General features: G+C 42.3%; 1 protein-coding gene across 2 annotated transcripts; it reads left to right on the top strand.

The window, feature by feature from the left end:
* The first annotated feature begins 1993 nt into the window (after nt 1-1993).
* Nucleotides 1994-26090, top strand: elovl1b (ELOVL fatty acid elongase 1b). 2 transcript variants are annotated; one of them, XM_080726228.1, is made up of 8 exons: nt 1994-2086; nt 21913-22000; nt 22116-22306; nt 22805-22885; nt 23016-23072; nt 23729-23834; nt 24794-24930; nt 25546-26090. In XM_080726228.1, exons 2-8 carry the CDS (start codon nt 21940-21942, stop codon nt 25876-25878), a joined length of 966 nt encoding a protein of 321 aa, XP_080582354.1. In that variant the 5' UTR covers nt 1994-2086; nt 21913-21939; the 3' UTR covers nt 25879-26090. The 2 variants fall into 2 exon arrangements, with proteins under 2 accessions (XP_080582354.1, XP_080582355.1); XM_080726229.1 differs by lacking the exon at nt 1994-2086 and adding an exon at nt 14016-14128.
* Nucleotides 26091-26318: the final 228 nt, after the last annotated feature.

The following is a 26318-nucleotide window of genomic DNA, read 5'->3' as shown; positions in this document are numbered from 1 at the left end:
AGTGTCAGAATAAATTCCAAATATTATCAAATGATCTCGCGGCACCCCTGGACTGCCGTCGCGGCACCCCGGGGTGCCCCGTCACCCACTTTGAAAACCCCTGATCTAGTGTCATATCAGTGTATCAATCTATCCATCCAGTATCATATCTATCATCCATCTAGTGCCATATCAGTGTATCAATCTATCCAGACCAGTATCATATTTATCATCCATCTAGTGTCATATCAGTGTATCAATCTATCCAGTATCATATTTATCATCCATCTAGTGTCATATCAGTGTATCAATCCATCCATCCAGTATCATATCTATCATCTATCAAGTGTCATATCAGTGTATCAATCTATATCTATATCAGTTAATAGTATCATTTGCATTCATCTTTGTCAATCACATCAGTTTATATAGCTATCACACCAGTAACATGTCTGTCTTTTGTTTATCACATTATTTATCATTTCTTTAACCTTTTGTTGTTGTTTTTTGTGTTTTTTTTTTATTTTTTTACTTTTTTGTGTATTTTATTTCTTAAGTTCTGTGACTTGTACTGTACACAGCATGGTGTGTCATTGGTATAAGTGTGCCAAAATGCATAGGTTTTTATGCATTTCTGGCGTTATGACCCCCTAAAAAGGTTGCCCCCCTGGCATTTCCTCTCGCCCCACCTACTACTAGAGCTTACATCCGGCCCTGCTGATTGGCAAGAGCTGCTTTAAGCTCATACATGCAATATCCCCCTGGCATAAGCAAGGATTCTGTCTCGAAAAAGCGGTATAACTGGTCTCCAACATGCATGGGCAGCCAGGGTTCAAATCCTGGGTAGGACATGAAATATACAGCATGGAATATTACAGCTAAAGGCTGCTAAATCACAACTATACAGTAGATTAGCACAACATCATAGCCTGCTGCTCTGCTACTATGATTATTATCATATGGGCCCAAATGATACTGACAACTTATACGGTAGCCTATGTCAGTTACCTAGCCTGGTTCCAGACCATAGACCCGCCCACTCTCAGACTAGACAGGCTATCAGTTACCAATAAAGAGCTGCATGTTTAACCATAGCTGGCAGCTAGACGGTCTAATTATAAGCATTGATTAATTGAGTTGTATCAGGTTCCATTTACAGGAGGCTACACTGTGTGTTTTAGTTTTTTGCTATTTCTGTTGTTGGACATGTATGTAATATTGATTTCTACTATGTTATGTTTCTACTAGCCCCCACCCCTGCATGGGCATGGCACTCAACAGCAAACACATGATTTTGACAGACATGCAACATACAAAATACAAAATACATTATGCTCATGTTATCATAATCAGTGGTGTAAAGTAACTAAGTACATGTATAGGTATTGTAGGCTACTTTACTTGAGTATTTCCAATTTCCAATACTTTTACTCCACTACATCTCGGATCCAAATAATGTAGCCTAACTTTTACTCCACAAAATGTATTTGTAAACTTCATTTTAGTTTATACTTTGTAGATTTTGATTATTAGGCCTACAACAACAACAAAACATAAACACTTCAGCCCTATATATATTTCGGCCCTTTGAAAAAATTCTAAAGATTATTTATACATTTGAAAACGTTTCCACCACAAAGCAAAATATGCTTTTTTTTGCCAATAAAAATGTCAATCAATCAATCAATCAATCAATCAATCAATCAATCAAACCCCAAGGCGAATACAGAGAGGTATAAGAATTGAAGAAGTTGTCTCACCCAGTGTAGGCTACAGTGTTTGCACAAGGACAGGTGTCAGTGAGTCAGAGGGAGGCAGACAGTCTATTACTGATTAGTATTGATTAGGCCTCTGAGGGCACCGTGCCACATGGAGCCGGTTGATCACGTCGGCGTCAGGCGAGCGTGCGATGGCAGACGGTAGGCTGATGGCAAAGAAGACTCCACCTTTTCTAGTCTCATCAAAGGGCTGAACCAGGAACACACTTCAAACACCCGCAGCAGAGGAGAGAGACAGAGAGAGGAGGAGGAGATTCATCGGAGTTTTCCATCCCACACATAACTGTTTTTTACACTTTTCCGATCCACCGGCCGCCAGTGATTGCATGGTGAGTAAAATTATTGTGTTTAAAACAATAGGCTAGTAAGGCTATTGGTCGGTCCTTACATTTATTTTTTGGGCATTTTCTTTGTCAGTGCACAATACTGACAGTATTTAGCAATGGGCGCTAAATGGCAGGTGCGCTATAATTTGGCAGTTGGTGAAATGATGGTTGATGATGAATCAATGGGGAACTCGACTTTACCGGATGTAAATGCATGTCATTGCGTTTGATCTTTGGTACAAATTCGCATAAAGCAGCCATATAGTTTCTTTGTGCAGCAAAGGTTTGGCACCTGCATGGGTCCTTTATTTTCAACAGTTATTTTCCATCTCTTTTATCGAGTCTGACTTTTCAGACTTGATAAAATACAGTCTGTCTGTGACCCAGCTGATCCAAGGCTAGCGTGCCTACGTTGTATGACAGTGTAGCTACTAGCCCCCCCAAATAAATAAATGAAATCAAATAATTAACATTAACGCGTCGCATAGCCTATAACGGGAGGATGCCACATTGTTGGCCCAGTAGTTTCACTTTCATGTTGGCCCCGCTTGTAATATTGCTATGCTTTATTGTGTTTATATTTAGGCTAGTTGTTTCCATTTACCTAATGCATGATGTACTTGTAGATAACAGTGCTAAGGAACGGATCACGAGTAGAGATTATTGCTGACTGTGTGCGTAGGTGCAACGGCTACGGCTCCAAGTCGAGATAACCTGGACTGGAGACGAGAAAGACTGAGAGACTAGCCTACGTTGCAAATAGTTTCGCCCTTGTTTGCTGATAATAACTGTGATGGCTATCACAACAGGATCTACTGTAAAGAGAACAGATCACGTTGTAATTGTTCCTAGACTACTTCCAACTCAACTCCACCTGCCCTCTTTTGCTTTGTCAGTGTATTTAACTTCACAATTCTCAGATTATGATGTATCTAATTGCAACTATTGGTCCATAGTTGTTGCACAGCCATTGTTCACGAGTCACTTGAATAAGACCATTGAATGACATGTCAACAAATTGTAACTTGGAAACTAGTTTGCAATGTGACAGTTAGAACGAGCTTGAATGCCATAGTTGTACTCTCACATGGTAATGCAAACACTGTGACTATTATTGCAAACATTACAGTGGTGGGTGGACTGGAGTGACTGTTTACAGTAAGTTATTGGTTATTGACAGCCAGGTCATCAGTTCAAGGTCATCTATATTTCAAGGATGCACACTTTCGAGGCCTGCTGTATAGACTAAATTAACCAACAGAAACATATGGGTGCTTTCTGCTTTGCTTTCTTGTTGGTAGTTTTTTTAATTTTCCTTGCCATGAGATTTAAATTTCAAATATATGTTCTACTTTGAACTGAACAGAGCTGCCTTGGATCCTTCCTAGTTCTCCACCTCATCTGTACACTTTTTTTGATACCCTCTTTTACGGAATGGAACTTGTTTTTTTGTCCTTTAAGTAACTGTACAGTACCCTCTCCAAAGAGCACCTGTTTGCAGTTTGCCATGCCATACCCACGGACCCACGCAGCTCTATTAGGCCTACACCATTGTATTCGGTCAGATAATCTTTTGCCAGCAAAGTGAATCTGTGTTTTGTAAACTTTCTGAGTAACGTTATCCGGGTTGGGCGGCTGCACAACCGAAAAGTGAAGCTTTTGCTCATGCTTCACTACGTCACAATATCTAATGTAAATGGTAAGGCGGAATTCCATTCCCAGCAGATTCCCATAGTGACTCTCACGTCATGGTAACCACACTTGCAATTTCCCAGAATTGCACCATTCTAGTTCAGGGATGTTTTTGCTGAGCACACATTGCTGTTAGGATTAGGAATAGGAAGTAAACACGCCCAGTCTGACACAGTTCTCACTACTGCAGTACAGTAGCAGTAGTAGCCTACCCATTCATAACGTCTCTCTGTGTTCTTTAGCCTCTTTCTTGGGGAAGTGTCTGTAGTTGGTAGCAGAGAAGTTACTCATTCACTGTCCCTAACTAGATTTACTCAAGTCTAGGGATTCTAGGTCATAAGGCCAATCCGTTTTGTATTGGGCTATACCAGTACCACCCCTCCACCCCAAATCACAACATCAATGTTTCCCTTCGAAGCAAGTTGACCGTATAGACAATTCTAAGAATGGAGAGGGTCGTAAACTTGTTGAAAGCTGCCATCTGAGAATGCATATTGGGAATTTCCTCATAACTCATTTATTTCTAACTAACTGTAAATAACAACTAACATTCTCCAATGCAGGTCAGAAAGTAACTAGTAACTAGTACAGACTGACTGAACCTTCAATAGCTATGTTATGCTGTTTTATAAAACCACTCAGTTCAATTTGCTTCCCTTGCAATCTGGGAACCCATTGTCAAATGAAAATCAAACCAAGTTTGAAGTGAGCGGTGGATGTGTGTGTGTGGGGGGGGGGGGGGGGGGGGGGGGCTGTGTGAGAGAGTGAGTGTGTGTGCCTGGCCTGCTCAACAGTGCCACTTGGTCACCCAGGCCTGCCACTGGTCAACAACGGTATTTCCATGCTACATACATAGATACTGTATAACATAGTTAGCCTACATAGTTACAAACATACATACACAGTCACGCATAGGAGATAGTGTGATCTCTGTGCACTACATCTGTTCTTGAGAGATTACTTCCCTTGTGGTTTGTGCTACCTTGAATTTCTAAAGCCTGTTTGATACAGGACCACAACGGAAACAAGACTGTTTTGGTGTGTTCCTTTTAGGCAGGGTTTTTTGACTGTACTTGTGCTGTACTACCTGTACATGTTTGTCTAATAAAATATTCAATCAATATCAATCAAACAGACAACTGCAAGTGACAACTTGTAATACTTCAACTAAAATGGATTGACAAAAAGTGTACTAAAGAACAAGAAAACCATGAATTAATATAGCGGTATATTACATTGTATTGGCAACATGCATGTTTCAGCTATCAGTAATGGAAATGGTAAGGGCTGATGCATACTCCACTTTTAGAGCCAAATTTATTTTCGGTTCGGCTCTGTCTAAACTACAATATGACGTCATTCAGAGGTTCCGGGGGCCGGCCGAGTACCGTCATATTAACTCGGCTGTTCGGTGCCACTGAGATTTTGTGACTCCCCGAACCCAACCGGCTCTAAAAGTGTCATAGTGCTGCATGGCTAAAGTGCTAATCCTGATTATTTTGCTTAATATTGTCATTGTCAGACTCAGAAGGGAGAGAAATGACTGCAAAGCAGAAAGCCTGCAATACTCCAGATTAAATAAGTCTGCACGGTGCACGGCTCGATAATGACATGAAAGTGAAGAAATAGCCAGCACACAATGAAGGTCCTTTTCACACGGTTTATTTACCTCTCACGGAAAGATACAATGGACGCATTTCAACCCAATAGGTCTTCCTCAGCGTAGTCAAAAAAGGGGGAAATGAATGCATTTTTTGGTGAACAGCTCACTGGGTCTCTTTTTTCTTTTTTCATAAAAACGCAATCGTCTAGAAACATTTATGTGGACCATGAATAAGCAACAGCGGTTTTCAAGATTACGATCGTGTTGGCATAACGGCCCATACCAAAAGATGATGTCATGCATTGACTTTTATTTGTGATAGGCTTTCCTTACAGTTGTAAACATGGAATGCAGTTGTCATTCCATTCATAACAAGCTTACACATGCATGTTGCATAATCCCAGCCTCAGGCAGGTCTGCTTTACAACTTCAAAATACCAATTTTAGGGTGTGGCGTTTTACGATTTATTTTGGGCATTGGCATTTTATGCTTTATTCCAGATAGAGTAGAGCAGTGGTTCTCAACCTATTTCTAAAGTGACAGTTCAAGGACTTTTAAGAAATGTTTAAAATCTCTCTAAAAACTATAAAGAAGTGCTGCATCAAAAGCACAAACAAGCTAACGGTATACTATAAAAAAAAATTGCCACACATTGGTACAAGACAGTGAAAGTAGTCTTGCCTACAAGCTCACAACACATCGCAACGAAATATTAATCTGTGGAATTGAGTGAAACAAAATGTTATGCCTCAACTCCTCAAGTGCTTGTCAGAGTTCAAATTGATTATTTTGGGGGGTTGCGGCCTGAAAAGGTTGAGAACCACTGGTGATTCTCAAAGCGACCGGGGACCCCCAGGGGTCCTTGAGGGGGTTCCAATGGGGTCCCCCAGCAAAAATGTGTTAATGCAGCATCACAGTCATTTTAACTCCTTTATCCTAACCCCCCCCCCCCCCCACCCTGAAGAGTTGAGGCTTTACATTTTGTATAACACGGTTCTATTGCGAAAATAGCAGATCTACATGCTAACAACATGAGCATGTAGATCGGCTGTTTTCACAATTTCTGCCTCTAATATTTGACAATTTGGCCAATGTTTAATTTGTTATTTTAGAGGTATTAAAAAGTCCTTAAATTGTCACTTGAGAAATGTGCAGATACCGTCAATAATACACTTAAACTTTATGTTGGTTTGTTAAACTGTTGAGTGAGAAAACAATGTTGCTCATGAAGTTGATCATCTGGGGACCCCTCCAATTTGCACAGGTTGAGAACCACTGATGTAGTAAACGAGTCAACAAACCCTACAGTGAATAACACAGCCCGGCACAAGCTTCTAACCTACACCATTCACAGCTCAGCTCATGTAGAATCACAAAATGAGTGCAGTGCAGGGAAATGAAAAGTTTTGTGGACCATCATATGCTGCTCTCGTGATTGATTGATTGAAGTATTTATTAGAAGTTTGCATAGGGAAAGGTACAGTTTCATGACAGTACAGTTCACTGGTACAAGGTCAACTAAAAGGAAACTCAGGTAAGCCTTGCGGCTTATTTACATTGAGATCCTTTTCTTTAACTCATATAACATTGAATGACAGACAGATAGAACACAGTACTATGTAGTAGATATCATCAGAAAAGACACCTGTAAGTGTTTTTTAGAGCGGTTTTAAAGGAAGTTAGAGATTCAAACTCCTTTAAGGTAGGGCGTTCCACATTTTAGTGGTATAGCAGAAGAACAAATTTGACCCTTTGTTTGAGTCAACGTTTTTGAAGTATTTTGTTGGGTTAGGTACATGGGTATCTTAGTGGTGTTGGGTATCTTGTACACCACTTGGAAGCAGATTCACTGACAAATTTGTCTCAGCAAATTATTTAATGACAAAGGGCTGAAGCAACAACAATTCTGTTACATAGGTTGGGTATTGCATAGGTTCTTGTTCCTATTTCAACTTAGGTACTTTTAAAAAACAGTACAAACAAACGAAACTCATTGCTTCCACTGACCGTCCTGCAGTTCCTCTTTCCACTCTGGTGTTGGTTGCATGTCCTTGCAGGTCCTTCGACCTCTGTCAGACATTGCCATAAATGGTGAATTCCCAAAGCGGACGCTCTACCCATGGGCCACTGCCGCCATATTTTATAGCAATTGCCCTGTTGACATCATTGGCCCTAATGGAATACTATTTCTACTTTAATAGAATTCACGTCTCTTTTTGTTTGTTTTGCATTTCTATATGACAGACTCTGCATCTACTCTTGTACATCAGTCCATCCTGGAACGAGTTCACCTTTTTTTGTGATCCTTCCAGAAGTTCCTTCTTTTTTTCTTTTCCTTGAATTGGCTGTTTGACATTCTACGCCACGGTCAGATTCTTTCATTTGTTATACTGTATGTGAGCCCTTTGAGAGGTTGAGTGTAACAGACTGAAGGCTAAATGGAATATTCTTATTGTTAGAACTGCTATGACCCCTTTACTTTACAGTTTACTACTGTTGATGAAAACTTGTAATTATGTACAATTACAAATATATCACCAGTAATATTATCTCAGGTAAGGTGTTGTTGATGTTAAGAATTAGGAGATGGTAAATGGTGCTGCCTGAAACCTGGGCTAGTTTCAAAATTGGTCCAACTTTGTTGCTGCTGGCCACTGTGGTACTTATAGAGAAAAAAGCCTCGAGACCTGTCGCTTCAATATTTACTAATTTGTGCAATCTATGTCAGCTAAAAGTGGACAGGTACTAGTAACTAAGTAACTACATCAGTCTGGGGTTGGTGGAGAGATGGGTGGACTAGGGCTGTCACGATTATGACATTTTAAATGACGATTAATTGTCACTGAGTCACTCAAATGATTGCGATTAACGATTTAATTGTGTTTCTGTCGTTGACAACAACATTCCTGTTTGGCCTGTAGGCTTTGAAGTTGCACATGGCAGATATGACACATAACCTAAATATACAAAGAAATTACTTACATATTTGACAACTTTATACTTGAAAAAGAACATTGATAGTGGAAATAGCCGATCTACAAGCTCACAACGCGTCGCGGTGCGACGCGTTGTGAGCTTGTAGATCTGCTATTTCCACTATTTTTGAAAATGTTTGAAAATATATGAACATTTTTCAACATGGAAACGATTATGACGATTATGCAAAATAACAGCGATTACCTCAAATAATTGCGATTAGACGATTATGTAATAATTGTGACAGCCCTAGGGTGGACACAGACCACCGGAGAGTACCACCATCGTGCGACCCCCTCCACCAACATCAGATGTGCACCTGTCGGTTTTTGCCTTCCTATGTGCATAAAGGCGAGGTCCTCCTCTGCATATTTACAATGGAAAGTTCCAGAAATCCGAGTCCTCAGGGAGACTATGTAGAGGGGAGGGGGATAGGTGTGCGCGTGTCTGTCTGTGTGTGTGTGTGTGTGTGTGTGTGTGTGTGTGTGTGTGTGTGCGTGTGTGTGCGTGTGTGTGTGTCTCTAGAGAATGAAAAGAGTGTCAAATATGCAGTAGTGGGTATTTAGCTTTGTCTAGTGATTTCCAGAAGGTTGTACTGCACTCCTCCCCCCCCCCCCCCCCCCCCCCCCCCCCCCCCCCCCCACACACACACACACACACACACCTCGGTGTCGCCCCAAACAGTACACACTTGAAGGAAAGGTGAAATAAACAGTACGCTTTTTAAGCTAGTTCAGCCACATTCCAACTTATACCACTATTGTGGTTTGCTTGCTCAGGTTTGGTTTGATAAATGGCTTTCTCATATCCTCATATAATAATTGGGCCTATGCTAATTCAATACCAGGGAAACGATTTTGGTGTTAGGTCTCAGTAGTGTGTGGACATGGAAATGGCCTGAAGCCATGTAAATTGGCTTTTCAAAGTAATGACATAATGTTCGTTCGTGCTGTAATTTTTTGTCATAGATCACCGACTTGACACTGACAGCACGTGTACAGTAGGAGGATGTCAGGTCATGGATAGTAGCAGCAGTGGCTCAGGGGGGTAGAGTGGCCTCTTGGCAACCCGAAGGTTCCCAGTACGTCCCCGGGCTCCCCCAGAGACGCTTCAGCAAGACGCTGAACCCCTAATTGCTTCATCTGCCATTGGTGTATGAATGGGTGAAGGTAAAGCGCCTTGGATAAAGAAGGTGCTATATACATTTACCATTTATGGATAATGGTTACATTATGTAAACCAGGGTTCCCCAATAAGTTTTCCCAACTAGACAAACCCTAGACAAATTATGTCTAGGGTACCAAGCCGAGGGCCACAACATTGCAGGGGGCGGCGGTCGCGTTCCGGCTACTCCAGCGACTCCAGCGACAGTTTTCGTTGTTGTCGGATGAAAATCTTGTATGTCCAAAACCGTTAGTTTTGAATTTATCATTTTAAAAATGATTTAAACTAGTGAAAACAGCCAATCTACAAGCACACAACGCCTCGCGATGCGAGGCGTTGTGTGCTTGTAGTTCTGCTGTTTTCACTACTTTTGTGTGACGGCCTTGTATGATTTGCGAAAGAACGTACAAATTTGGAGATACGCGATTTCCACCCGACAACGACGATATACTAGTGTTGTTGCTGCTCTTATACCACCATTATTACTGGGGTTGGTGGGGGCCAGACAGTAGCCCCCCGTGGGCCGCAAATGGCCTGTGGGCCACCTATTGGGGAACCCTGATGTAAACCCTCGTTGGATGATGTCGCAGCGAAACCAGTTGGTGATAAGATTTACAATGTTGCCAATGTGGAATGAGGAGGAGGTATTGTTTGGAATGAGGAGGGATTAGCTGAACGCACTGTATCTCAGTTGTCATCTCTCTAGACACAGTTACGGCCGGGCTACACCAGGCTTTTCAAAGCGCACATGCTCGTAACGTACATGAGCCCCTTATTGATATCAATTGGATCTTTCCAAACCCGCTGTGCGCACGCAACATTTTACACACTGTGAAAGCATGGTGTAAAACCTAAAAGATACAGTACTTTGCAACACGGGAGATGGGATGAATGCAAACTAAATGTATTACAATGAATCAGAAAGTTATATTTTTGTGGGTCCTATTGCAGATAGGAAGGCAGGGGGGTCTGGAGCCTGCATGTTTGTAGATGAACCCTAGTGTCTGCTGCTTGGACGCTAGTGGGGAGATGGTGGGTGGCAAGAACGGAGAAGCACCATTGAGAAGGGAGAGGAGTGGTAGGGCTGGGCAATTATATCGGATGTGATGTGAGACTATTTAGTAAAAACAGCAAAAATAGAAGCTCACAACAAGTCATATCATGAGACTGACATGGGGAGAGAGATGGGGGTGTGACATGCTGTATCAGGACTCGAACCTAGGCTCGAGGTGCCCGGACGGTTGCGCCAACCGTTCGGTTCTATATACCGGTACAGTGTTATTATCACAATATCTATATTGAAGTATTTGGTCAAATATATTGTGATGTTTGATTTTATTCATATTGTCCAGCTGATGGACTAGCTTTTAAAGGAGCATAGTCAAGGCCAGGGGCTCAACTGATCTGTTTGGAGCAGAGCCAAACTGGGTGAATAGCTTAGAAATGTATGTCAGGCATGCAGCATGCTGCTCAGTCTCTCAGTCTTACCCCTGCGGTCAGGAGTACATGAAGTGTGGAAAGAAAGAAGAGTCTAGAAGGTTTCTTGGATGTTTGAACTTTTCACCGCCTACCTGGAAAATGCACTGCTACAGCTACAGCTAGTTGACTAAAGCCTGTATCAGAGTCGGGTCCGCGGTGGAAGGCTATCCTCCGCGGTGCAGTGCCGTGTAGTCTTTTTGAGCGTTAACGTTGGAGTTTTATGACTCAAAAAGACTACACGGCACTACACCGCGGTGGATAGCCTTCCACCGCGGACCCGACTCTGATACGGGCTTAATGCCCCCTCCTTCTGTGGAGCAAGATACATGTGTCATTATTACTACACCAAGCAATGGCCATAGGGCTTTATGTAGCCGTTGAGTGTCCTTGACAGGATGCTAAAGCCCACTCAAAGCCCACAGTCGACTCAGTATGATTTGCTTTCAAGGATACTTGATGTTTGCGATATGGCCACAAGTGGATGACTGGTTGCTTCGAGCAATTGTGATGGATTGATTTGATTCTTGATATGAAATGGGGAGGCACATTAGCTGAGTGCTGTCTGCTAGACGAAGAGCACAACTGGGATATGGCTCTCTTTTTGTTTATAATATAATTGTCTTCCAAAAGCTGTTAAGCTTTTGATACAGGTTTCATGAATGCTGTTCAGTTTGTCCGCAACTACTAGGAATATAATTCCTTATATTATTGTTGTTGTGTTCTCCTTCATTTGCTCATTGGTATTTTTGGTGACAGTACTTCTCAGTATGGGTTAGAATGAGTAGAATTCACTTTGTAAACAGCCCTAATTGGCATTTTCGCAACACTCAGTCCTCACTTTTTCACGTGGCACTTGTTTCACACCCCTCTGCATGACTTTCATGTTTCAGATGACAATTGTCAAAAGAACACACAAAAACAGTCTGTCACATGATCTATATTCTAGTCAGGTGTTGTTATTATGTGTGTGTGTGTGGGGGGGGGGGGGGGGGTACCTGTCACCAGAGTAACAGCAGGTACAACCAGCCATGCATGTCACAAGTTCTGTTTTGCAAGTTTGCAACAATGAATTGCACTGCGAGGCGTTGTGAGCTTGTAGATCTGCTATTTATGGCTAAAATTCTCAGAATCTATTTATGAATCAGGCTTAAAAGGAGATTTTTTCTTCTTTCTATCACAAAAAGATTGGAGGTCCCTAGTAACTCTGAGGACCCCCTAGGGGTCCAGGACCCCCTGGTGAAGACCCTTGTAGTAGAAGATCACTGACTCATTCAGACAAAATATTGTTCATCATAATCATCATGGGTGGCTCGCTGTAGCAATCATAAGCAAACAGACTTGTAAGGATAGCCTCTCTCCATCTCTAGTAATCCTCGATGTTACAGTTAGACTTATCTTCACTAATGTTTGTTCTGCTTTGAATAGCTGGGTGTGGAGGCGAGATCAGAGTAAGTGATTTCCATTTCAGGCAAATGGGGAAATCTACTTGCACAATGTGTACAACCAAGAACGATTTAAGTGTTATGGTATGAGTCACAGTTGTAGTAGCAACAGCAGTTGTCTGTCATCACATTTGCCAGCAAATCACCATAAATATATCGTCGTTGTCGGGTGAAAACCCTGTATGTCCAAAACCGTTCGTTTTGCATTGTATTTATCATTTTAAAAATGATTTAAACTAGTGAAAACAGCCGACCTACAGTACAAGCACACAACGCCTCGCACTGCGAGGCGTTGTGTGCTTGTAGATCTGCTGTTTTCACTAATTTTGTGCGACCACCTTGTATGATGAAGCAGGGCTTTACTTTACAAAAGAACATATACATTTGAAACTTGGAGATACGAGGTTTCCGCCCGACAACGACGATATGGTTATTTGATTTGCTTTTGTTATTGCAGTACTTGCCAACATAGCTCAAATGGCTCTTTGTTCTGGTTAATAATTTGTCTTTTGAAGCACACTTTAGTTATATTTTGGTGTCAGATGGTGGGTTCTTATCTTATTCGTAGTAATCTCATGACACCTAATGGTCGTCATTTGATAATCACCTGCAACTTGATTACAATCACAGTCTATTTGTTTGTGACCAAGATGTATGCCATCATGATCAGGACGCTGCAGTTGGTGCTGAAACAAAGCCAAGACAATAAAACAAGAATGTGAAAGTCACCTTTAGTGTCTCGACATGCATGGTGTGGGAGGATGACACCGTCGCAGTAAACCCCATATATCTGTTCTGTCTGAACATGTTTAAAGAATATGTATTCACACTTTGACATGGGTCTAACACTTTGGTCATGATCACTGATGATTGTTTGTTTGTCTGTTTTTTTTTTTAGATGTTTGAGAGGAACGGATGCTAGTTTTCGCTTTCTGGGTGCTGGGTGGAAGGGAGCTGGTTGCAGCATAACAATGCCCCCCTTCATAATAACACAGTGGTCACTGATTCCTCGCCCGCCTGCCTGTGAATAATATTATCAGCCTGCCCCGAGAGAAACCCACAGGGCAATTCCATAGTTGTGTGTCTGTTGGTGGTGAGGTAGTTTCAGAGTATTTGAATGGGGGAGGGTAAGTAGGTGGGTGGTAGTACCTATCATCTTCTCACTTGGGAGGAGTTTTCACATTGTAGTTTGAAATAGAGGCTAGCTCTCTCTCGCTTGGCTCACACTTGCATGCATGCACTCGTGGGTGCGTGATTATTACACACAACTCCTCTTGCGCACGCTCGCTCTCTCTCTCTCTCTCTCTCTCTCTCTCTCACTCAACCTCTTTTCCCTTGCATACGCTGTCTCTCGCTGTCTCTCTCTCTCTCTTTCTCTGAGGTAGTTATTCATCCCAGTGTATGAGTCAGGGAGGGTGGGGTCTTGGAGGGCTGCAGTACCAGTCACACTTTTCCAGTTTTCTCTCACTCTCTTTTCCCATTTCTCTCCCTCCCTCTTGTCTCTCTCTCCCTCTCTCTGTCTCTTTCTCTCTCTCGTTTCTGCTGCTCCTCTGGCTGCCGCTGCTGTTGCGCCGGCCTCCCTGCCTTGTAGTTTAGAGAGAGAGCCTTGTCCCGCTCACTGTGAAACAGGAGTCCACACTGGCACCCGTCTGTGACGACTGAGGGGGAACAAACCTAGTCCCAGCAAGGTAAGGCGGTGAACGTGGGCGGGAGGCCAACCTAAAGAAACTATCTTCTGTCTTAGTTTGGTCCTTACTCGTTGAGCTTGGAACATATTTACCGGTGAAGGTGGGGTTATTTCAAGTCGTCTCCCTGAGGAGGGAAGGTTTCTTTCTCTTTTTTTTGAGGACTGGTGCTCCATGGACAGAATCCTGGGCTGTGTTGTGAAACTATCCTCCTGGCACTCCTTTGTAAACAGATGCCTTACTGTGTGTTTGACTAATGCGCTCCGGGGCTGCTGCTGTCTCCCAGGGGATGTTGTATTCTTTTTTTCTTTCTGTCATCTCTCTCCTGCGGGTTTGTTCTAGTCAGAGCCTGACCGATATATTTGTTTAGCCGATATATATCAATTATACTGCGATTATTGTGCTTTTTTGATGACATCTGTATCGGCAATTATATGTCCGACGTGTCCTGATTTTTAACCAATTTCAACCTGGTATCCTTATTTGGGAAGTTTTTGGAAAATTTCTAAAATCTTCAAAACCTTTTAGAGATCTTTGCAGAACTATGATCTCACAAGGTGTAGTGATGTGACATGTTGTGAACTTGTAGATCGTCTCTTTTTGAAAATGTTTGAATAGGGCTTGGTTAAATGGAATAAAATGAAAGTGATCTAGGACCCTCCAACATGGAGATTGGCATGGGACCAAACATTCTGCCATCGGTTGGGCTCTAGTTTGTTCATCATTAACTGTGACCTTGTGAGTGGAGCTCCCTTTTTCCATTCTTGTGATTCATTGACAGGGCTCTCCTTCCATAGCCACTGTACTGGGAGTTGTAAACCAGCTACTCTGTTGTCATGGTTTCCTTGAGGCGTGGCCCAAAATGGTAGTCAAAAGATTCAAAATATCATCTCAGTTACAGTTACAAAAAGAAAAAGAAAAAAAAAAATGTCCATGCACAGTAATACAATAGAAGAACAGCAAAGTGCCATTCCCACCAGGCAAAATAACTATATAGATAACTATAACCTTTTGTAATAGTCGGTGGGAAGTTGGTAACACCAACTTCCCACCGAAGTTCCCACCTCCACTCGACTTTTTAAAACTATGCTATTATAGTTATAGTGCTGCTCAGTATGAATGGCCCTTTATACTTGTTTTTTTCCCAAATGTTTTAGCTTATTGCCCATGACTAATAGTGTACTATCTGTTGGAGTTGGATACATACCAAAGCCCTGAACCTTAATGTAATTTCATTCCAAACATGCTACAGGAGCATGTTAGTTACACACGTGGCTGAAGTTATGCAGAGCATAGTTCTCCAGTGACTCTTGTCACAACAGTGAGAGGTTCCTTCCCTTGTCCTCCAGTCGTAGTAGTGCTGACTTTGCAAGTGACTTTGTAATGACAACAAGCTCTCAAGGACATTATTGTGCTACTACTCCCAAGTTTAAGACAACAATGACACTTTATGGGGCGGGGATTAGGAGCAGACCGGTGACGTCACAAGTTTGAGTTGGCAGGCGTAATCGTGTGCAGGAAGACATTAACCACATTAAACCTTGTGTCCCTATTTTTTCAAAGATTGTTGAAAAACAATAACAGCCCTATAAAAGGGTGGGGTTAATACTCTGTATTCAACGTGTTACTGTTAATGGCTATGCCTCGCCATGCTACAGTTACATTTGAGTAGGTTTAGGATCTCTACTAGTGCAGCAATCAAAATAATGGAATGTACTTTATTTCATTTTCTTCCGTGGTGCCTTCAGGATGTGGAAATATGCTGCCTGTTTCCTCTCTTCGGGGTAGGCTTGTCTTTGTCACAAGACTACCCTGCTGATCTGCTCACTTTCTGTCACACTCACACTGTTGTAATAATGGTGGGTATGAAAAGGTTTGAGAACCACTGACATAGTAGTCTCTCAAGAACAGACTAAAGGGGAGCACACACTGGACGCGAACGGCTGCGCAGCGTCGCGCCGCGGTATCGACGCACATGAAGTGCCGCACGGTAACCCCAACTGGATGCGGCGCGCTGCCAAACAGTACATCCATTTCCCCGGTGGGGAGAACCATGGGAGAACATGTTCAACGCGCGGCAACGCTGGAAAAATAGAACAGCGGTGTATCGGCGCGGCAGGCGAGGCGTCCGACGTGCGGCTGCGCGCGTCTGACGCCGCCGGTGTGGGTTAGTTCATTGAAAATAATGGGGCCGTATGTTTTGACGCGGCGCTTCCGCACCGCCTCCGCGTCCAGTGTGTGTTCCCCTTAACTGAGCTCCATTTAAGTGAAAAGGACCTTTTCTTTGATGATGGCTGGCCAGATTGCTGACATAGAAACATAGGTTTTTCAAAAAACCTTAGAAGGATTCAAAAGATACTTATAGAATCGGGTCAAAATTCTAATTTTCAAAATTTTTCAAAAATAGCAGATCTACAAGCTCGCAGCGCGGCACTCGGTGCCGCGCTGTGAGCTTGTATATCTGCTATTTTTCAATAGTTAAAGCATAAAATAATGTTACACAATACTGTGTACCCGTTCTATTGCATTGTGATGGTAACACTTTTGACTATTTGATACATATCTGAACATGAACAATTAGTTTGTAAAGGTGGATTCCAGAGAACTGAGAATCGTGAATTATATAATATATGATACAAAAGCACCACTTAACCCTGATTTATATTTCGAATGGCAGTGTCCTGCGGCGAAGATATCCGATGTACAAGCTCACACGACGATTCGCAGTGCGATGATGTATTGTGAGCTTGTAGATCAGCTATTACTTGCTATTTGTAATCAATAGAATAGTCGCTAGGAAAATAATCTATAGTTGTAGCTCTATATGTGGCCTAGGGTGGATTTGCACCTTCACACCTTCTTCTTCCACCATATGCCATCCTGGGAATGGTAAACTGACCGAATGCTCACCTACAACCCTGGTCTTTACTCATTATTATGTCAAGCATTTCTCCTCAGAACAAGACCAGACGTGGTTGATACGTGAGACGGCCGGCACCTTGATGTGTGCTGTGACCTCAGATATGATGGTGCTCTTGTTGAGGCACGTGATGCACACCTGGCCACTCACCTGGCCACTGACCACCGCTGTTTGTGTAAGAGTTTTCTGAAATGCCTGTGGTGTTGTGCAGCTGGTGGAAGAATGACTCCTTTACTTCAAAAGTAGCAATACAACAATGTAGACATACTCTGTTACACATAAAAGGCCTACATTGAACATGACACTACATTGAACATTTTACAAAGCAAGATTACAAAATATTGGCATCAAAATGTACTTACAGTTGGTCATTGTGCACAATGTCCCATTTCACAATCTTTTTCATTATTTCCCCAAATCCTTCAAAAATAGCAGAACTACAAGCTCACACCGTGTCGCAATGTGACACGTTGTGAGCTTGTAGATCGGCTGTCCCATTTCACAATCTTTTTTCATTATTTCCCCAAATCCTTCGAAAATAGCAGAACTACAAGCTCACAATGTGTCACAATGTGACATGTTGTGAGCTTGTAGATCAGCTATTTTTGAATAGCCAAAGTATAAAATAGGTTGTACACAGTATGCACAATATCTTTTGTAATAATAATCTAAATCGAAAATCGAAAAGTAACTAATAACTAAAGTAGTAAAAAGTAAGTCCTTAAAAAAATCTATTTAACTACAGTACTTGAGTAAACGTACTTAGTTTCCACCACTGGTGTTGGGTTTGCTAGGGAAATGAACTATTTCAAACCAATAATGCTCATCCACACCTGCAGGTGCAACCAAAGCACACTGTAATGAACTCTGCCCTACATAACCAGTAGGAAGCTTTGATGCAAATCTGCTTTTTAAATTGATAGGAGTAGGCGTGGTAGATATTTACACACAGTGAGTAAACGGAATCCAAAGGATTACACTTGGCGGGTGACGTCTGTAAGGAATGCCTTGTTGGTGAGATCTAATCTATTGTCCCGTCTGTATGCGTGCACATATTTTTGACATGTGTTTTTTGACTGCCTTGAGGGAACATTTTATGTTGGAGAGGTTCCCTTTAATGTCCCGATTGTCGCAGGATGATTCGCTTGTTTTTCTACTCTTTTCAAATATGAAATTGTCAAAGTAGAGTTGAAATACTGAACCATGTTGACAAGTTCACCCTTTTAAAGAACAGGTGCCACATTATACCTAATAGAAAAGAGCAGAGCACAGAGTCTTTATGTCTGCACAATTACTGCCAGACTATTAAAACCCTGCTGCCATATCAGGTGTCCCCAAGTTCCCTAGGAAACTAGTGCCGTTAAACAGCGTCTGATAACGATGATAATAAATAAATAAATAAATAAATAATAGACCTCCGGTATTATATTTAAAAATGTCAACATCCCTCTGGCAAGAAGATATTCTCAAACTGTTGTTAAACAACGCAATGCTTTTCTCCATAATAACTAGTTACTAATGCATCGTTTATAAATGCCATTGCCAAATATTGTTTGTGGAAAACACTCCTTTTTACCATTTTCGCAACAGCCACCAACTTTACCTCTGCTCTCCTACATCACATTCCTCTACATGATATTATTAGCCTTTAATCGTGTTGACTCAGGGTGGGTTGTTCCTCAGTTCTAGGGCAAACTCCAGGATTGTATATTGAACATCAGGACAATGCATGCCTCCCCTCTTGCTCCATAGTGTGGGAAGAGGCGACCACACCCTCTACTCTACATCCCATAATGTTGTGGTTGCGGGTTACGCTCTGAACAGTTGAGATTTGATATGGCGAGGCCTTTGTCAAGCTTGGAGAATGCCCAAACCTGAAAACCATAGCAGTGCTCCTGTTTTGCTGCACATAGAATCTCATCGTTACGTTAGGCCTAGTTACCAGGAAGTAAAAGTTGCAGCTTGCTGTGTTTTAGTGCGGTGTGTATTTTAAGCATTTAATTCACAATGTTATAAAAAAAGTGAAAACGAGAGCAACACAATAGCAAAAGTTAAAATCTGTCAACATCGCCATGAGCAACCTTAAGGATTGTACAGTCTGCTGCCTCGTTATAAACACTACTTGATAACAGGTGCCTGGTGGCTCGGACAGTTAGTGCACCGACCCCATGGTCCTTGTGAGTCCAGAGGACCTGATTTGTTTTTTCTGGCGTGTCTCGTATGACTCCCTTTCGTCTGACCTTGGTTTCCTGTCTCTCTACACTCTTTTAGTTAATGAAACAAAGATTGAGAGAGAGAGAGAAAAACAACTAGGCCTACTTGCTGGCACCGTATAGCTTTTGTTTACTGTACAAACGCACAACTCCTGTTTCTCGCTGGGTCAGGGCTGCCTGTTTGTGTGTTGCTGCGGGTCTTGAGCGGGGGCCAGCCACCCGTCGTGCTTGGCAGTCCCAAACGGAGGCTGCAGAGCTACAGACGGTCATCTGTGGAACAAGGGATGTCCAGCCTGTTTTCCCCGTAGCACCTCCCCCTCCGGTGTCAGGCCATGTCTGACGAGTGTCTGTAGCAGAGGCAAAGCCTCCTGGGATATCTGTTGGGACCAGGGACGTGCTGGCCATTGGGAAAAGCGGGCCAACTCCCGAATGGCCGGTTCATTCCCGGCCGGTCCAGGCCGGCCATTAGGAAAAAAATACAAATAAAATGTCGGCCTCCGTTCCATTTTGGGGGCTGGGCGGCCAACAAAGTAAATCGTCACTGTTGGGCAGAAAACTTGTATCTTTTTTCGCAAAGCAAAGCCCTGCTTCATCATACAAGGCCGTTGCACAAAAGTAGTGAAAACAGCAGATCTACAAGCACACAACGCCTCGCACCGCGAGGCGTTGTGTGCTTGTAGATCGTCTGTTTTCACTAGTTTAAATCATTTTTGGAGCTGTGTGGAGCTCCCTATACGTGGCCGTGTGTGTGGGTCTGTCTGTCTGTCTGTTTGTCTGTTTGTCTGTCTGTCTGTCTCCGGGTATGTAGACTGCAGTAACCTTTTGTGACCACACGAGGGCGCTGTTGTTCAGGCCAGGCCAGACACACACACACACACACACACACACACACAGCTCCACTTCGAACAGAGGTTCGATTTTTTAAATGATAAATACAAAACAAACGGTTTTGGACGTACAAGGTTTCCACCCGACAACGATTAAATATAACTCATGTAATTGGCCCACTGGCTTGTCACTTGTCATGATCTGAAATGGCAAATCTTTGAGTAGCAGCAGCGCTACAGAGAGAGATCTCTCTCTATAGCACGCAATGAGGGCCTCTCCAACTCTTTTTTCCCGGGCTGAATCAGGGGCCCAGCACGTCCCTGGTTGGGACTGGAGTGCGCTTTGGGCTGGGGATGATGAGCTGCCCTGTCCCCTACCCACTGCAGTCCTTTATTACCTGTAATTACATTGCGCTGCTGCTGCTGAATGAAGCAACAGCATGGAAACATAGGCTTAGGGGCCACCTCCTTGAAGACATTCATTGGTCACTGGTGAAGACACCAGCTGCCAATTAAAGATTGTTATTTGAAACCATTATTTGGTTTCAAAGGAATCTGATTGAATCATAAGTAAGCAATTTACCCCGAGTGAGAGGACATTATGCTCTGATAATGTCCTGTGTTAGGGTGTTATCGGACGAGGCGAAGCCGAGTCCGATAACACCCTAACACAGGACATTATCAGAGCATAATGTCCGACCCCGAGTGGTAAATAGCTTTTCTACCACTTTTTCCCTTATACATGAAAGAAAACACATAGTTGTAACTTGCAAGGATCTTAAGTTACAATCATTATTGCCTATAAAACTTCCGCGAGACAGCAGATAGTTCCACCAACAACATCTTCTACTCACCAACAGATGGCGCCAACTCCATACTAATCCATGCGTCTAGCTTACAGCTAAGCTAACGTCAGTTAAAAGCACCGTTCCGGCCGTAAATAGAGGCTGTTCGCTTCCAGAAAGGCATAGGTTCAGAGAAAAGGGGCTTTAAAGTTGGCGGATTGCATTGGATCCAAATAAATCGGCGACGATAGTACGCACGTTAGTAAACATAGGACCGCTGCGACCTTCATTTGTTGGTTGGGGGAAAGGTGTTCCGACTACCTCCTGAAGTCCCCGGATGTACACTGAGGCGCATTGATCTCGGACACACAACTTTGCGGCAGTTGTCCTCTCATAACCTCCGGAATTTAGCCAATCAGAATCCAGTATTTGAACACGTGACTCGAAAAAGTGGTAGAACATGGCGTCTATGGGGGCCGGGGGTAATAGAACGTTTGAGTTAATTACATATTGTTTCAGTGAGATGGTTTTGGTGAATGTTCACAATTGCTTCGCCAAAGCATGTACTGTAGGTAAGAAGGTGGAACATTTTCTTATGCAGGCCATGATAAAAAAGTTCATTTTCAACCTGCCGTCACTATTTTGGGCATGTCATTATAGGTGAAACATTTTCACGTTCACAAATCGCGACGTGCTGTGAGATTGTATATCGCCTATTTTCACTATTCTTCATATGAGGTATGAGGACTTAAGTGGTTAAGCGTGAGTTTCGCCCCTAGGCTATGGAATTTATCTCATGGCCTCTTTTGACATCTTCAAAAGACTGTTAAAGACTCAAATGTTCAAACAGTCTCTCACATCCTCTCCCTGTGATTACGGCTCTGTGTGTTTACTGTGTTGTAGCACTTTGTCTGTCAATGTCTGTGAAAGGTGCTCTCCAAATACATTTGACTTAATTACTTACTTACATTTGAACCTTTGTTTCATCTTTGCCTCGATCAAACAAATGATCATCTTGTTTGTCATGTCTGTGTTTCCCCAGATAATTGGGTGGCCAAACTAGGTCAAAATGCTGAAGGAGACGGGCTCACAAGTCATGGAGATCTATGACTTTGTCTTGTCGGGAATCGGTAGGTATTCATTTACTGTACAAATCTATTTCACTGAAAACTACAAAATGCTTGATTGTCTCTAAGCAATATAATCATTGCCACTCTCCAATTCAATGTCTCTCTCAAAATGTAGACCCACGGTTGAAGTCCTATCCACTGATGGAGAAGCCGGGTCCAATGACTGCAATATTGCTGTGCTACCTGTTCTTTGTACTGTATCTTGGGCCACGCTTCATGGCAAATCGCAAGCCCTTCCAGCTGAAGGGAGCCATGATAGTCTACAATTTTTCTCTTGTGGCATTGTCAATATTCATTGTCTATGAGGTAGGAAACCAGAATTGAAAGTTTTCTACTGTTCCAAGATTGTGCTTTTAAAGGAGTAGTTCACCCCCAAAATGACTTTTTTTTTTGCTGTTGATTACTCATGCCATGGAGACTTGAGTTCAATAATATTTTATTGTATTTGTCGCATTCCAAAGACAAAAATGTGATTATAGTAAATGTATCCCCATTGATTGTAATCAAATTATTGTCTTAGGAATGTTATATTATTATTATTATTAAAATATTATTGAACTCAAGTCTCCATGGCATGAGTAATCAATAGCAAAAAGGTCATTTTGGGGGTGAACTACTCCTTTAACAACATGAACTATAGCGTCCCCGTTCTATGCATGTTGTAGTTATATATCAGGAAAAAGGTAAGATCTACAAACCCTTGCAACACCTTGTGAGCTTGTGTAGAGATTTGGTGTAGAGGAAAACAATTAAAAATATGATGTATTTTTATCCTTAACTTGCTGAATTTGTTTTGTTATTTAGTTCCTGATGTCTGGCTGGCTTACAACATATACATGGAGATGTGATGCTGTCGATACCTCTGATAGCCCAGAAGCTCTACGAGTAAGTCTTTTTCCTCATTACTGCAGATCAAATCCTGACAAATTGACCCGCAATTGGAGGGTTGCATAGTCCGTAGTAGTAGTAAAGGTCTTGTTCAGATAAATATCAATGTCTGTATTCCCCTCTCTAGATGGTCCGAGTGGCTTGGCTGTTCTGGTTCTCCAAAATTATTGAACTTATGGATACGGTAAGCCCACTGTGCTCTTTCAATTGTCATCTCAATGCATCATGTCACTACTACTAGTGTAGTGGCACTTGGCAAATATATTTAATAATTGAATCATTAATAAGTTAAGTAACGATTCCATTCCCTTTCATTTTATGGAAAAATATATTTTTATAAAAGCTAATTCTGCCAATACATTTCAAACTAGTCCTGGTTACACTGATATTTGTGACTTGATTTTTGTTGCACTAGAGAACTTCCATCACAAGTGATATTATACTAGGAAGACGCCCTAAGGGCGATCTCCATATATGGGCATAAAATCTCCATATATGGGCATGAAAGGGACAAGGACGGAATGATAAAAACACTGGTTATCATGAGACTGACACAATATGTCCATATATGGGCATTCCCAGATATGGGCTTAATATTGATGACATACTGCATATGGAATTAAAGAGGAGCGTGACTGACAGACATGAGCTAGCTGTTTTCATACTAACTGCGACCTACGGTCACAATTAGTATCATGCTCAGGTAGCCAAGTTCAACATCAATAAACTTAAGTTAGGTTCAAGTCAATGTCCCTTCTTCGCTTATGCCACCAACACTTGTACTGGACATTATTATGTTGGGTATTAAAGATATCTTTGGTAATGTCCTCCTTGGGTTAGATCTTCTTTGTGCTGAGGAAGAAGAGTGGACAGATCACCTTCCTTCACATCTTCCACCACTCCTTCATGCCCTGGACCTGGTGGTGGGGGGTGGGCTACGCCCCTGGTGAGTCACAGACTGCTGTTGATTCAACCTTTGGTCAGCGTTTCTGTACACCTTGTACTGCATCTCAAAATGTTTACTGGAGATCACTTGAGTTTGTGCATCTCAAGTGATTTGAACATTGTGCGATTGTAGTGATTGATTGTTCTAGAGAGGAACACTATTATCTGGCACTCCAACCCACCCATTAAACCCATTTAGAACGGGTACACATTATTGTGTATCATTATTGAATGCTTTAACTATTGAAAAATAGCAGATATACAAGCTCACAGCGCGCGCTGCAAGCTTGTAGATCTGCCATTTTTGAAAAATCGTGAAAATTAGAATTTTGACCTGATTCTATAAGTGTCTTTTGAGTCCTTCTAAGATTTTTTGAAAAACCTATGTCTCTATGTCAGCAATCTGGCTCGCCATCGTCAAAGAAAAGGTCCTTTTCACTTAACTGGAGCTCAGTTAGTCTGTTCTTGAGAGACTACTGTCAGTGGGCTCAAACCTTTTCATTTCAACGACCCCCAAAATGATATTTATTTGGCCACGGATCCCCATCTCAAAATATTTAGTTCCAGGGACCACCCAGAAGCAAAATTTGAGTTACAAACGTTCGCTTTGAAAATACATATATTCAAAGATTTGCACATATTTTCACGACTTTTTCAAAAATAGCAGATCTACATGCTCTCAGCGCGGCACTCTGCGCTTGTATATCTGCTATTTTTCACTGGTTAAAGCATTCAATAATTCTAGGCCTAAATGGGTAACTAGCCTCGCGTTGCCAGACTATCACGCTGTGTGAGGGCAATTTTATTTTGTACCGGCTGGTTTGTGTTTGGCAACGCGAGGCTACAAATTAACCTCCTTTTATCTCAACATTCTTGACTCTTTTGTAACAGTTGACAGTGATTTGGTTGTGGCCAGGGGTTGGTCTGGTATGCACTGTAACTTTGTTCTCATCATCACAGGTGGAATGGGATCTTTCCATGCTATGGTGAACTGCTGTGTCCACGTCGTAATGTACTTCTACTATGGCGTCTCTGCTGCTGGACCGCGCTTCCAGAAGTTCCTCTGGTGGAAGAAATACATGACTGCCATTCAGCTGGTATGTTTTAGCTTTCGGTGCAGCTGTTTGTCATAGTTTTTTTTATCAGCAATGATAAAGCAAGTGCTACTTGAGGATTTGATACTGCCAGCATGCAGTATCAGTATCAAGAGTACATTATCAATTAACCACTTAAGCTCTTTTTCAGAATATAGTGAAAATAGCAGATTTACAAGCTCACCACATGCGATGCCACACATAGTGAGCTTATAGAGCTGCTATCTTCACTTTTTTTTGCTATCTTCACTTTTTAAAATCTTAGAATTTTGGGATAAATGTATAACATTTTAACTAATACGGCAATGCATTGATCATGAAATACCTTAATAAAAAAGCAAGTACTCCAGTAGGCTACTTAAACACAAGTACAAATTTGACAGAGCAACTTCTTCTTGTAGTTGAGTAATATACTTTTACTCATGTACTGAGGTTGAGTACTTTGTCCACCTCTGGATGCATGTACTGTGTATAGTCTACTGTCCTTCTGATCCTGTTCTACTGTTAAATGCCCTCTGGTTGTTGTTTCTCAACCAGTGAGAACTTGCTGAAGTACAGGTAAGTGTGATTATAGCACGCCATGGCAATTAAAAAGTTGTAAATTGCCTCCCCCAACAGGGCCAGTTTGTACTGGTATCTCTTCACGCCACCCAGTACTACTTCCTGGACAGCTGTGACTACCAGTTCCCCATCATCATCCACCTCATCTGGATGTACGGAACCTTCTTCTTCGTGCTCTTCTCCAACTTCTGGATCCAGGCCTACGTGAAGGGCAAGCGGTTGCCAAAGCAGGACGCTAAGGCCAGCCTAAACGGTGCTGCAGCACACGCCAACGGCAAGCACCACGAGAACGGGACAACCGGTGGCAAGGCCGTTTGCAACGGTGCCAGCAACGGCTCGGCCCACCACGAGAACGGCGGCTCCCACGTGAGCAAAATGAAGAAGGCCTAGGTTCTCTGGAAGGAAACACCCAAGATGTATGACGATGTGAACTATTATTTTGGATTCCAAAGAATATTTTGGCTGTGTTTCTTTAAAGTACTTTTTTCCTACTTCAAACATGGGGAAATGACGTGCTCGGCGACCTCCACAGTAGGGGTCCCACATTTTGATTGTGATTTGTTTAGTTTCTTGTTTGTATGGGAAACCACCTTTTGGACCGCGTTCACATGGCGACCATTTTGCTCTTAAGTCATACTTGTGGGTGGGGTGGGGTCATATCCGAGTACCCCGAGTATGACATAAGAGCAAAATGGTCGCCATGTGAATATGGTAAATGGAACATGATATGGTATGAAGAGAAGATGTTGTGAGTCTTGTGACCTAATGTTGTCTTCACTGACGTTGCGAACAGCTTCATTGTTAATTATCACAGTGGCTACATGTCCATA

Source organism: Nannobrachium achirus, assembly GCF_963921795.1.
Source record: "Nannobrachium achirus genome assembly, chromosome: 1".
NCBI lineage: Eukaryota > Metazoa > Chordata > Actinopteri > Myctophiformes > Myctophidae > Nannobrachium > Nannobrachium achirus.
Note: the sequence above shows the minus strand (reverse complement) of the source record. Positions and strands in the feature narration are given on the sequence as shown.

Bases quoted from the DNA above. Each gene is read 5' to 3' on its own strand.
- elovl1b (XM_080726228.1), top strand. From the start codon at position 21,940: ATGCTGAAGGAGACGGGCTCACAAGTCATGGAGATCTATGACTTTGTC. The intron at 23,835-24,793 runs GTGAGTCACAGA...TCATCATCACAG, and splicing joins GGGGGTGGGCTACGCCCCTG to GTGGAATGGGATCTTTCCAT. The intron at 24,931-25,545 runs GTATGTTTTAGC...CTCCCCCAACAG, and splicing joins ACATGACTGCCATTCAGCTG to GGCCAGTTTGTACTGGTATC.